The sequence below is a fragment of the Parasteatoda tepidariorum genome, chromosome 1 (genome assembly GCF_043381705.1).
Source record: "Parasteatoda tepidariorum isolate YZ-2023 chromosome 1, CAS_Ptep_4.0, whole genome shotgun sequence".
Classification (NCBI taxonomy): domain Eukaryota; kingdom Metazoa; phylum Arthropoda; class Arachnida; order Araneae; family Theridiidae; genus Parasteatoda; species Parasteatoda tepidariorum.
Window position 1 is genome coordinate 29,281,843 of NC_092204.1, and position 12,761 is coordinate 29,294,603.

Genomic DNA, 12,761 nt, shown 5'->3' on the forward strand with positions numbered 1-12,761 from the left:
TTCCTTTAGTTTACTTGCTCAAAGCAAGAGAGACTTCACAACTGCTAGCTTAGGAATATTGGCTAGCTATAGAAAGCGAGAAAAATTGAAGTGCTTGTTACGATCTCTTTACATGATAAAAACTTTGGTAGGTATTGTGTGTGAGCCTAAATCACATATTGTTCTGTTAAGAATAAAATGTAATGGCATGCATTCTTTAAAGAATAAGTATTAGTGTATCTTATATGCTTGTTTTGCAATGTATGTTTATAATTCAAAATTTTGAAATATTTTTATAAATAACCTATATTAGTAGTTAATATAGATATTCATCAAGTAAAAAGGAATTATATATTAAAAAATTACTATTTTAACTATTATTTTTTTAATATTTATATTTCGTTAATTGATGAAGAATTTTTCCGTTATTGATTTAATTTAAGGAGAAAAAAAACTAAATTTTTTTATTTTATTATTCTTTATTTTTCATTATTCTGAAATGAGATAAAAAAGTCATGAGCATTTTCTTCCACTTGGATGTGCGAGAAAGCTTTCTTTTGAATATAATTTTAAAGGATAAAAAATCGTTTGAATTTTTCTGGAGAAAAGAAAACAAAAATTTTTTACTTCATTATTTTTCATTATTTTCTAATGGGATAGTAAAATTATGAGCTTTTCTTTCCCCTTTGATTCGCAAGAAAGTAATCTTTCAAACATAATTTTGGAGAAAGAAAAAAATCGTTCTACGGGAACTGTATAATGTTCTGCGACAATGTCGCCACAATTCTACCCAGGGGATTTTAAATTATTGTTTTATATAATAATTTTAATCTGTTCTTTTTAAATTTTCTCTGAAATGTTGTTAATTAGGCTGAAACTTAGATTTCAAATTAACGTAGCTCAACTCATAAAGAGTTTTAAAACTAACAAGGTAACAAATTATCAAAATTTTTTGATTAAGATAGAGATTTTCTTCGTTGTATTAGTTATTTTCAGTTTAAATAACTACCATATTTTTATATTCAAAGAAAAGCTTTTTGAATAGATATTCACTTTTTAACGTTTACAATTATTATATATGGTTGTTGTTGATTTTCTTATCTGTTTCAATTTCCAGAAATCCTTTTGATTTTTCAAATAAAGTTTTCTCATATTTAACATTAAAAGAAACAAGCTCATTTTTCAGTATTAAATTGTTATGTAGTTGTTTTAGTACATAAATTTCTGAAACCTTAACTTGATATTAGATAAATGTCCCTCCTTTATTTAAAAAAATTCAGCATTGTTTAATTTTTTTATGAAAAAATGTTTTTTAAAAAAAATATTAGTAATAGTGAATTGCTACAAAAATGTTTTTAAAGAGAATTTTAGATTATCTTGTACGCCTAAGAAACTTTGTTTCCAATTCATCTGATATCTAATAATATTTTCCTTCTAAAAAAACATAGTCTGATGCCTCAATAACTTAAAAATAGGGATTACTATAGGTGGAAATTTATTTTGTTTTAAATAAGAGATATTAATATAAAGCAATAATTTCTATCAATTGATATCTTACTTTTCTTATAATGACAATGAAAAATATTACAGGAAATAATTTAAAGTTACATACGCATTGATATTAGTTTCTTTAAAATATAATTGAATTTAAAAGTGTTATTACAAGCATTTTATTGAATTATGAAGAAATGTGACTATGTGTTTGTATCAAATACTAATTTTGGGAATTCTTTTTAGGTTAGTGACTCAGTAATATTTATCGTATTTTAACTTATTTAACTTTCTTAAGCCATAAAATAAGTATGAAAAAACTAGCCTGCAGTTTGTGCAATTTTAAACAGAGTTTAAATCTTTTTATTTTTCACATAAGAAGTCTTTTTCCACCCTCACCTTGTGATATAGAAACTTACATATGTAGTTATCTCTTACGATTGAGAATCTTAACTAAGTGATAATTTAATTCTGACATTTTAGGGTAGGTAAACCATGTGAATTATGTAAATCATGGAATTATGTGACAATCTCATATGCACCACTTTCAGAAAATAACTTTATTATGTGTTAATTAAAATATCCTGAAGTGTTTCCTACTTGAATGTTGAAAGTGGAAGTAAGTTTAGCATTTTGATAAGTGTTTCGTGTTGTCATGAATAACAAAAAATCAATAAATAAAGTTTATTAATGGATCCTCTGATTCAGTACATTTATTAAACTGTACGAAATGAACTTTTATGTGAACTATTTGTTTAATACTTTGTTAAATGTGTGTTGCATTTTTTAGGAAGAAACAGATGTACGGTTGCGAGAACTATTGGAAGTAAGGATGTTGATTTATTTTATTATACTCTAAATTTCAAAGTCAAAAATAGTTTTATTCCCATTTTTATTTGTAGCTAAATATTTTATTATGTATTTATATATGATGTTAAATTTCAAAACTATAAGTATCACTACTTGCCTATAAACCTAAACACATAAAAATATTTTTGTTATATTATTCCATGTAGAAAATTGAATAGTTTACGATGAATTCAGCCATATGTAACCCCCTTATAGTGCTTGTTTTCTTAGGGTAAATGTGAATTTATTGACCCAAAGGAACCTTAGTGATCTTTCTTCTTGCTTTTTGTATTAGATATAATTTGTATGGTAAAGTATCTTTACTTTGGGACTCTTTTTTTAATTTTTTTTATGGAATACTCTTTGAAAAATAGTAGAAAATGTTTTATTAAAAAATGAATTTTTATTTTCTGTACAAAAAAAAAATTTATATATATATATATATATATCATTATAGTTGAATGTTGTAATATAATTTTAAAAAAATGAAGTTGACATATTTATACAAATTGCTTCTTTTTTTAATATGTAGGAAGAAGATTATTCTGGTGCCATACAACTATGTTTAGAATGTCAAAAAGCTGCCAGTACATTCAAGCATTTTTCTTGCATTAGGTAAACTATAATTTTTATTTTAAATCAGTGTGTGCATTTTCTAAATCATTTGTAATATGCAAAAGTGCAATATTTTTAGAAAGACATCTGTTATAGAAGGCATTTTCCCTGGATGCTTTGGCTCTTCTGAAATACAGTGACTGATAAATTTTGGGGGGAAAAAATTGTCTATTTTCGATATTTTTTAATAAATATATTTGCATGGTGGGGGGAAAATTTATTAAATATTTTCTTATTCATTTCATTTTTAGTATTCGACTGACGAGTACATTCTCACTTTTTTTTAAAGGTTTAAAGTGTGGGGGCATTCTATTCTTTCTTCTTCTTGTCAAAAAGGCTCTTTTTTTTAAATCAGAAAAGTAACATGATTTGAAAATTTATATTAAATGCATACGACTTGAACCAAAGCTAAATTCATGTAGAATGACGCATCCTATTTCGAATGATCGAAAACATTATGCCAGAAATTTACATACTAAGTTTTAAAAAATGGATGGAACTTAGTTTTCAATCTAATACTTTACCTATTCCTTGCCCTTCCCCTCAGATTTTAAATGCATCTGACATTTAGGTGTGCCTTTATTTTTTGTTCTATCTTTACCTTTCTTGACTGTGGCTATTTTAGTTTCGTTTATATTATAATTTTTACAAAAGAAAAAAAAAATCATAACTATAATTTAACTGCCTTGTTATTTATTTTAAGTATCTTTGCCCTGCAAATTCAATTATGAAGCAATACTTAAGAAGAATAAATTTAAAAAATGTATAGTTTGTTGTTCATGTGGTACCAGGTAATTAATGTTTGGGGCTCAATACTAATACTTACTCGTTAATAGATTTTAATATAAAAATTCATATTTATGCAATATTGTTTTTTTTTCTTCATATTTGTTAAAAAAAGAGATTTTGAAGTTTTATTTTTTTCCCAGTGAGTTGAGCAGCAAACTTCAGGACACTCTTGTGATGACTGAAGAGCAGTTAGATGTAGCCCTTTCCAAAGTTTGTTCCAACTTCAATGAGGGGCAATATGAGAAATTACAAGAAGCATACAATTTGCTCGGAAAGACTCAAGTATGTCTACCAAATACTAGCTTATTTTACCGTGTATTTCATCATTAAAATAAAATTAATTGACTATTGTTGATTGCTAATTTCACCCTAGTCAAAATAATTTGATTTTATCGCTAAACCTTTAAGTTTAGAAATAATACCAAAATTATTATCTTTGTATTATGTTTCAGCTTGTTTCTAAAAGCTCTCTACTGAACCACGATTGATGTAAAGTAATCATTCTAAATCCTTCATCTTAAACTGGATTTATGTATGTTTTCCCTACCTCTTGTTAATGTTTTTTTTTCTAGTCAAATTTTGACTTGGCGATATTTGGCCACGATTTTGGTGATGAAATTATAGTTAAAAAAAATTAGAGTTTCGAAGCGATAAGACTAAATTTTACGGTGTTATACGAGAATTGTCTAGAATTATGCTGAAAGTTCTGTCCTGTATAAATAAGAGTGTGTCTCACAGAGAGGAGAGATTATTAGTCTGCTTGTAAGTCACTAGTGAGTTCATTAAAATGTCTGAGATTTTAAAGCCTGTGACTTGTTGTGTACTAGACTGTACGTAATTGAGTGCCAGAAATAGCTGTACTTTTTGGAAGATTCTGCTAATAAATTTTTGGAATCTTTAGGACTGTTTTATTCATCTCATATCAACTACTGCTCGGTACAATATATTATTTATATATATTATGTGAATCTCCACGGGAATGAAATGGCCGATATTCTTTCTAAGGAGCATTGCAGGATTACAACAACTCCCTCTTCCACACTTACTTTTCTGGAGTTATACTCCCTGGAAAAATCAAAAATCTCTTAGTGGAAAACACCCCCAACCCATAATTGGAACAAGGGATCAAAACCGAGCTTCTCCCTTGACCTCCCGTGTGACAGATGTACCCGGACTGTTCTATCAAGGCTTGCTAGTGGTCACATCAAGTGCCTCACTTTCAACGAGGGCAGGAAAACCTTCGTCACCTGCACCAAGTGCCAAATTCATCAGGCTTCTCCTGAGCACCTTTTGGATTACATGGGACTCTCTAAGGAGGATCTCTATAGCAATCCTCTCCTAATCTTCGACTTCCTTTCAGTCAACGAACTCGTGGATCTTGTTTGACTCCGTCAGACAGAGAGGATAAGCAACAACAACATGTATATTATTGTAATAACTAAAAAATTAGCTACTACATACCACAACTGTAAGACATGAAAAGGATTATTGCTTAATTTAGAGTGTGACCTCTTGTATAAAATTCCAAAAGTAATAAAATTATATTTAACAAAAAATAAAGGAAATAAAAAAATTCTCACTAAGCAGCAGTCATGAACCAGAATGAATCATTACAGAGTGATTTTTTATTTTTTCTAGACTGCTGTTGATCAGCTGCTGATGCATTTTGCCACTGCCATTCATAACACAGCCTCCAAGTTGGTCCTAGAATACACAGAAAAAAATCATGATCAGAATTTCCAGAAACGTCAATATCCTGATCTCTGCAAGGTATGGGCACTCACCATTAAATATAGTATTGTAAACAAATTATGAAAAAGGAATTAATTAACTAAAAGGATGATTTACAGAGAATGTAAGCCATAGATTCTTCACTTTTTGATTTAATACAAAGAAATCAACAACTGTTCCAACTCTAATTAAAGTATTTATTTGCGTTCCTTTTTATAGTTTACCGTGACAATGATAATTTTAGGAAGTATCCTGCATTTTTATAAAAATTCATTTTTGCACTAAGTAGTTAGTAGTTTAGCTGCAAAAGTATATAACAAAAGGATATAATAAAACTGATATAACAAAATTATAATGTGATAATAATTCTTTAAATAATATGTCGCTAATGAACCAACTTATCTTATAAATTATAGATAAATTTCTGCGTAAGCTCAGATTTATTGTATAAAAGAATTATATTTTCTCTTCTAATTCCAGTTAAAACAAATAATTATTATATTTTATTTATTTGTTATGTTTTATAATTATTATTATTTACACCATAATTCAAATTGAATATATATTTTTAAGCCCAACAGTAGCAGAATGTTGCTGGAATTCTTTAGATGAACATTAGATATAAACCTAGGTTTACCTTTTCTTCCACTAAATTTTTTAATTAATATAGTTGAAATAATTGCAATTTTTTTATTTAATATTTTTTGTTGCCCTTTTTCATGGCTTTATGTTATTGAAGTTATTAAAAGCTGTTTTTTGTAGTTTATCCCATTAGAACAAAGATAAAATGTATTTAGTATCACTTCGTTTGATGCTATTGCACTATCAAGTAATTTTCTAAAGTATCTATCCCCATTGAGGACCGTAAAATGCTTTTTTCCAAAGTATGAGTATGAAAACTACTAAGTATTGGTGCTGCCTTAATAATCACCAAATATATCAATTTAATATTTTACACCTATATTAGTAAATTTAGAGCATATTACATAACCCTTCAGTATTTAAGTTTTGTGAAAAATACATTTGTCAGTGACAGCCAACTAAAGCCAAAATTTAAAAAAAAAAAAAACAGAATTCTTATTAGAACTTGATAAGAATTTTGGAGTATGATCATTTCTCTATCTGACCTTTAATTTACTTCTAAAATATTTATAAGTAGTAAAGAAACAAAGTTCTTTATATTGTTATCCATTAAAATATTAATACATTATCTTTGTTACCACTGAAAAAAATAATTTCTGAAATTACGGAAAACCCATTGTAGAATTCTTATCAAAACTGCGCAAATTTCCATAATACCAGTAGAACATATTAACATCAGTAGTGCACAATAAGTAAGCGTCATCTGTAAATGGCAATTTTCTACAGTTTTCCTAAGCGAATTTCCTATTAACCTTTTTTTTCCCTTTAACTTCGCTTTTGGGCTTGGTTTAAAAGTGTGTGAACCCTGGATTTTTTAAAAAACTAATTTAATACTTGTTTAAGGAGGAAAAGAAGCGAAGCTTGCTAAGCAAATGTTTTTTACTGATTGCATAGCATCCTGAAATCTCTGAAAAATGCTCAAACAAAGTCATAAGAATTATCAGTCCAACAGTATGCAAATGTAGCAACTAGTTTGGGACAGAAGGAGTATTTATTTTTTTAAATTTGATGTATAACTTTTTATTTAATTCAAACATATCTTGATTAACTCATATTGTTTTTTAATTCTAAATTATAACCACTAATGTTCAACATGTGCTCATTTCATTGTGTTGGGTGTTATAACATTGATTCTTCATTTTGTTATTCAGTCTGCACTTATTAAGTTAGACTCAGTTATTTAATTTGAAATTATAATTATGAACATGAATAACACCGCCAATCCTTGTAGTATTGATGCTCCTAAAAATAAGCAAAAAAAAAGTTCAGTTACAAGCATACCAAACATTAACTGGCACCCTGTTTCGATATGACTGAGGCACTAAGATTTAGTTTGAACAAAAACATTGAAAACTTTATTTTTGCAAGGCACACTGCCTATTAAAATCACTGTTATTTTGAGGACATTTTAAAAAGCAGCTGAATCCTTCGAAAATTCTCCTCAATGTTAAACTTTGTAAATACATATATGAATTAAAATTATTTTGAACTGTTTTATTTTATATTTGTCAAAAAACTGCTTAATATTTATTATACAGGTATACAAGAGTTTAAAAAATATGAAGTACTCTAGTAAGGAAAAATCTACGTACATTTTATGCTGCTTTTTTTTTTATTTGTTTGAAAAATTCTTCTTCTTATGTTTACCTACAAAAAAATAATTTTTTTTTGTACTTTAAATATTTCATTATATTACCTTGAAATTTATAATTCTGTATCTACCTGTAAAATTAAAATTTTGTGAAATATTTTTGTAAAAAATGTTTTCCCTTCCCCTTATTCGAGATTTTTTTACTTAGTTAATTTTTTTTAATACTATGCCTGTAATTAATTATGAATTCATTTTTAATTTTATAAATAATTTTTCAGCATAAAATTTAAAAAAAACAAAAATTTTATTTTTATTTAATTTTTAAGCTTTACATAATTCAGTAAATACTTTTAAAATTTTCTAGAATTCTGATACTGAAAATACTAACTCTCTTGTTTTCTGTCTAACAATCCTGTTTTTTCTATCAATCCGGTCAAAAAGCTATTACATTTTATTGAAATTATCTCTTAATAATTTTGTGTAGTCTAGACATTAGATAATTATTTATTATGAAGTACAATGTCTTTTTTTAAAAACTTTTATTTGTTTGTTATTGCCTTTGTCTCCGTTGCATTTTAAAACAAGTTTCTATTTTATGTGATCTGTTTTCAGTTAGTAGAACCTGATAGTTTTACTGCTTGCCTAGAAAATCTGTGCAAAGCATTGTGGAACATCATGTACAGTTACTGGTGTATCTTAGAATGGCATGAAATAGATGAAGCAAATAAGAAAAGTTTGGAAGATTCAGGTACTACTTTTGGATACTCTTATCTAAATCAGTTCTCAGTTTGTGGGTACATTTTACAGCAAGCCGCATAGCAATAAAATAGCTCTCTGCATCTATAAATAAATTGAATTGATTGTTATTACTGTTCTTGATTATTTTAATGGAGGATTTCTGTTGATAGGGACCACCACTACTACACCTGATGAAAGTATAGACTGCAGCTACATAAAACAGAAGCTGGAACATGGCCGTATCAGAATTTGGCAGGATGTCCAACAAAAAGTCAAAGGATTCCTCCTAGCTTCAGATCTCTCTTCTTTCAAGTTTGACGAATTCATTCATATTCTAGCTTTGATTCAAAGGTTTTTTTATTCTTCTTTATTTAGTTTACATACTATAGAAACTTATTCTAAACATGCCTTAGAGATAAGCTAGAGTTTATTGCTAATGAATGGTCTGTCAAACTTTTTGAATATTGCTTATTTTTTATTCCACTATTTATGCCTTAAACTATTTAAAAGTGAAATCTTATGGTCAGGGTTGACATGTCATCTAGAAGAAACCTATTTCTTCCAAGACACTGGATGAAATGGAAGAAACTTAAATGGCCAATACAATTGTTTAGAAAGAATTGTTAAAAGAGTAATTTAAATTTGAAAAAATTAAATTTATTATAAAAACAATAAGAAAAATTAAACTTTTCACATTTACTTTTTAAAAAAAAACTTTTTTCATATTGGTTAAGAGTTGGTTTGAGTATTCATTCTTAATAGTGTTTGAGTTTAAAAATTAATATACTATTTGGTAATTTGAATCCATTATGTGATTCATAGTAGGAGAGTAAATGTTTAATATGTGATTTATTAATTTAGTGTTATTAATAACATTTTCATAGTTCTTTATGTTATTATAAAATTAGGTTTTACTATACTTATTTACCTGAAATATTAAAAAACTGCAAATAGTTTAATTCAAAAAATTCTTTAATTTTATATTTCTAATTGCTGCTTTTCAGTTATTACTTAATTAAAAATTTATATATTTTATAACTTAGAGTGATTTCACTAGAGTTTGGAAACTATGATCTAGGACTTTCAAATTTCTGAGAGGAGTGGTGTCTTTATTTAAAATAATGTTAATCATTTAAAACATTCTAAATTTTCAAAAATTACAAAATTCTATGTAAAATAAAATAAATTTGGATTTTAAACAGTTTCTTAAAAATTAAAAACAAGTAAATTAGTGGAACGAGGAGGGGACTTAGTTTCCAAGTTAGGAAAAAAATACAATATTGAACAAACGATAAATTCTCTACCTTTTTGCCAATCTATGAGTATGAGCATTTGTAAGGATTCCATCTATTTATAGGCAAAACAAGAAAAAAAATTATGTTTGGCAACAAGTTTTTAGTTTGATATAACATTTGCCTCTAGGAAAAGCACCAGTATAATTTGAGTGCCAGTATTTTAATTTTCTTCTAAGAATTATACATCCCATATGACACATCAAAACTTTTTCGCGTCCCGACTATCATTTTTATCGTATTTAGTAATGTATAGCATGTAAGGAGAAGCGTATTAATGTTATTATGTAAACTGTACCTCAATTTTAAGTTGTTTAAAACTAGCATTTAAATATTTTTTTAAAGGTTTCATTTATTTCTTCCACTTTGTGTTAAAAACAATTTATTTTTTACAGAATAGTTTTTTCCACTTTGGAAGGAACTTGAAATCCCTTTTATGGTTTTCTTGCACAAGCTTAGTATTTTTATTACATTATTGCTTATTTCCATCCGTGTCCAGACTAGCCAGGTCTAGAGGTCCCCCAAACAGAGAGAAAAAAATTATAATTTTGAGGTGAAAAAGATTTTTCAGATCTTTAATTCCTTTATAGCGACACTCATTGGCAAAAAAATTAGCTTGCCTAGAAAGAGTTGTTAAATTGAAGCAAAATTTTACATCTGTTGATGTAAATAAGTGATTTGAAAATCAAATCGAAATTATCATTTATTGCAGGAAAAAATAAATAAATGAATGGAGGTTACCTGCTATAATTATGGAGGTTAATAAATAGAGTTACCAATTTAATAAATGGTGGTTACCCCCTCGGACCTGTTTTGGATTGGATGCAGAGTTATTTAAGCACAGTGATGAAGAAACAATAAGACTGTGTACTTGCAATTTGAACAATAATTTATTATGAACTAAATATGAAGATTACTATTATGCAAGTGACTGTGACAAGGAGAAAAAATGCATACGCGCCAAAGCATGCAGGTCACTAGGAAACCTTACAATATCTTGGGAAGAGTAAACAACCTAGAACAAGGCAGTTTGACGAAATAATCAATAATATAAACATTAGCAAACACAACATCCATGCTGTTTATACATTGAATGTATTATGTATAACACATGTATTTGGCCCACTATAGTCTTTTATGGCTCTTGTGCCATAGAACATTTAACTAACATTAGCCAACCAATTCAGGTAATTTTTTTTAAAAATTAACATTTTTTTCATAGTCAATACTTTTGGTCACTGCTTGTTATGGTAATGAAAATTTTAACGGTCAATTAATATACAAGGTTTGCCTGGGCCAATTACGTGTATGAAGAGTGAAGGGGTTCAATGAGATGTATGCAATAGAGACTTTACTTGTGATTCTTTTAATTTTGTGTGAAGATTTATTTATTAGTAATTTGTTAATAATAGGTACTTAATGTTTTACTAATTGAATGGAGAAATAAAGTTATGAATTGAAATCTAATCATATTTTTATTTTAAATCTTGATTTAAGGCTTGAGTTTTGATATTAGTTACAAAATGCGCTTTAAGTTAAAGTGTTAGAAACATAAATAATTAATATATTTTTTATTTTCTTAATGTTGTTTATAATACGCGCAGGCTCATGGATGTTGGAGAAGATTTTTGTGGAAGTAGATCGGAAGAGTTGCAAGAATCTGTGCGCAAACAATCCGTCAATTATTTTCGAAACTATCACAGGTAAAATAATTATATTTTTAACGATTGTTAATCATTTACTTATATTACGGAAAAAATTAAGTCAAAGTCTTCTTTATTTGTTTCCAGAGGTTTCATGGAAGAATTACGCACATTTCTGGAAAATGAGAGCTGGGAAATCTGTCCTGTCCATTCTGCTTTCTCTGCTGTTCATTTACAGGTATATAAGCAAACATTGAAAGATTCTATCTCTTTCTCTTATGAGCTCCCTATTATTGTCTTTCTTAACATAATTGTGTTTATCTAATTATGCAATTGTGCTTATGTAAAATTATACGTCTGCAGCTCTATTAGTTTTTTCTATCTTTAAAATCAAGCTATCAATAGCTAGCTTGCTAGTACATTTACCTGTGTAAGTAAGAAATAATGTTTCTGAAATATTTCATTTGCCTAACATTTTATTTTATAACTGGTGATGATCAGCTGACCCAATTTGAATTTTACTCCTGGATCAAGCATTCAGGGAAACTAGCCTTTATGGAGGACTTTTTGATGGGATTAGCCGTCATTTGCATTATGTGCAGAGGCAAACCACCAAAACTTTCCGCTGTTATCCCAACAACAACAGGATTCTAACCTGTTATGCATCTACCACTGAGGATATTTTATGTTAGCACTGTGATCGGTGCAAGCCGAGAGCAGAATTTGTATCAAACAGCCTCCAAAACAGAATTTGTATACTCTGCCTGACTTTTGCAAAATTCCATTCTTTCACCATAACTAGAATGACTTTCTTGGTGGGATATTGAAAGAAAACACAAATAATTAAGATCAAAAGGAAAAAACTTCTTTGAAAAAAACGCGCTAAAAAGCAGCAGAAATTTCAGAAAAAAGTATCAATACAAAACAAATGAAATAAAACAAAAATACGACCACCGAAGCCGACGTCTTCAGGGGGTACCGGCCCCGGTAGCCATTAAAAACAAAACCATTTCTATTTGAGGGAGAAGCAAAAGCTTAAAATATCTCCCTCAGTACCCCGATGGTTTTGTATAGAGGTCCAGGAAAAACAAGATACATTCAAAAGAATAAACAAATTACGAAAAGAAAATCAATAAAAATCATCAGAAAATTAAAAACTCACAGTCACAGGTCAAGAATCAACTTCAAAAGCGGAGGAAAAGAAAACACTAAAAACTGAAAAACAACGCCCCCTATAATAATGCGCAGTAAAAGTTTAAAAATGATATGAAAAGGTCAGGAGAAGGAGATACGTAGATAAATTAATAGAATGCTTAACTGGGGCTGCTCAGTTAAGACTAGAATTGCGCCCTGTTAAAAGAAAAAATATATAAAAACTTAAAAACCATCAATCATTTTTTT

At 28.1% G+C, this 12,761-nt stretch overlaps 1 protein-coding gene across 1 annotated transcript in view; it reads left to right on the forward strand.

Moving 5' to 3' along the window:
* The window catches only part of LOC107446404 (vacuolar protein sorting 50), a 38,716-nt gene that overhangs the window by 7,591 nt on the left and 18,364 nt on the right, over positions 1 to 12,761 (forward strand). The window contains exons 6-14 of the mRNA XM_016061034.4: positions 10 to 127; positions 2,261 to 2,296; positions 2,852 to 2,934; positions 3,864 to 4,005; positions 5,362 to 5,493; positions 8,300 to 8,435; positions 8,596 to 8,776; positions 11,322 to 11,420; positions 11,508 to 11,598. Of these exons, the coding sequence (XP_015916520.1) occupies positions 10 to 127; positions 2,261 to 2,296; positions 2,852 to 2,934; positions 3,864 to 4,005; positions 5,362 to 5,493; positions 8,300 to 8,435; positions 8,596 to 8,776; positions 11,322 to 11,420; positions 11,508 to 11,598 (1,018 nt within the window). The remainder of the gene's footprint in view (positions 1 to 9; positions 128 to 2,260; positions 2,297 to 2,851; positions 2,935 to 3,863; positions 4,006 to 5,361; positions 5,494 to 8,299; positions 8,436 to 8,595; positions 8,777 to 11,321; positions 11,421 to 11,507; positions 11,599 to 12,761) is intronic.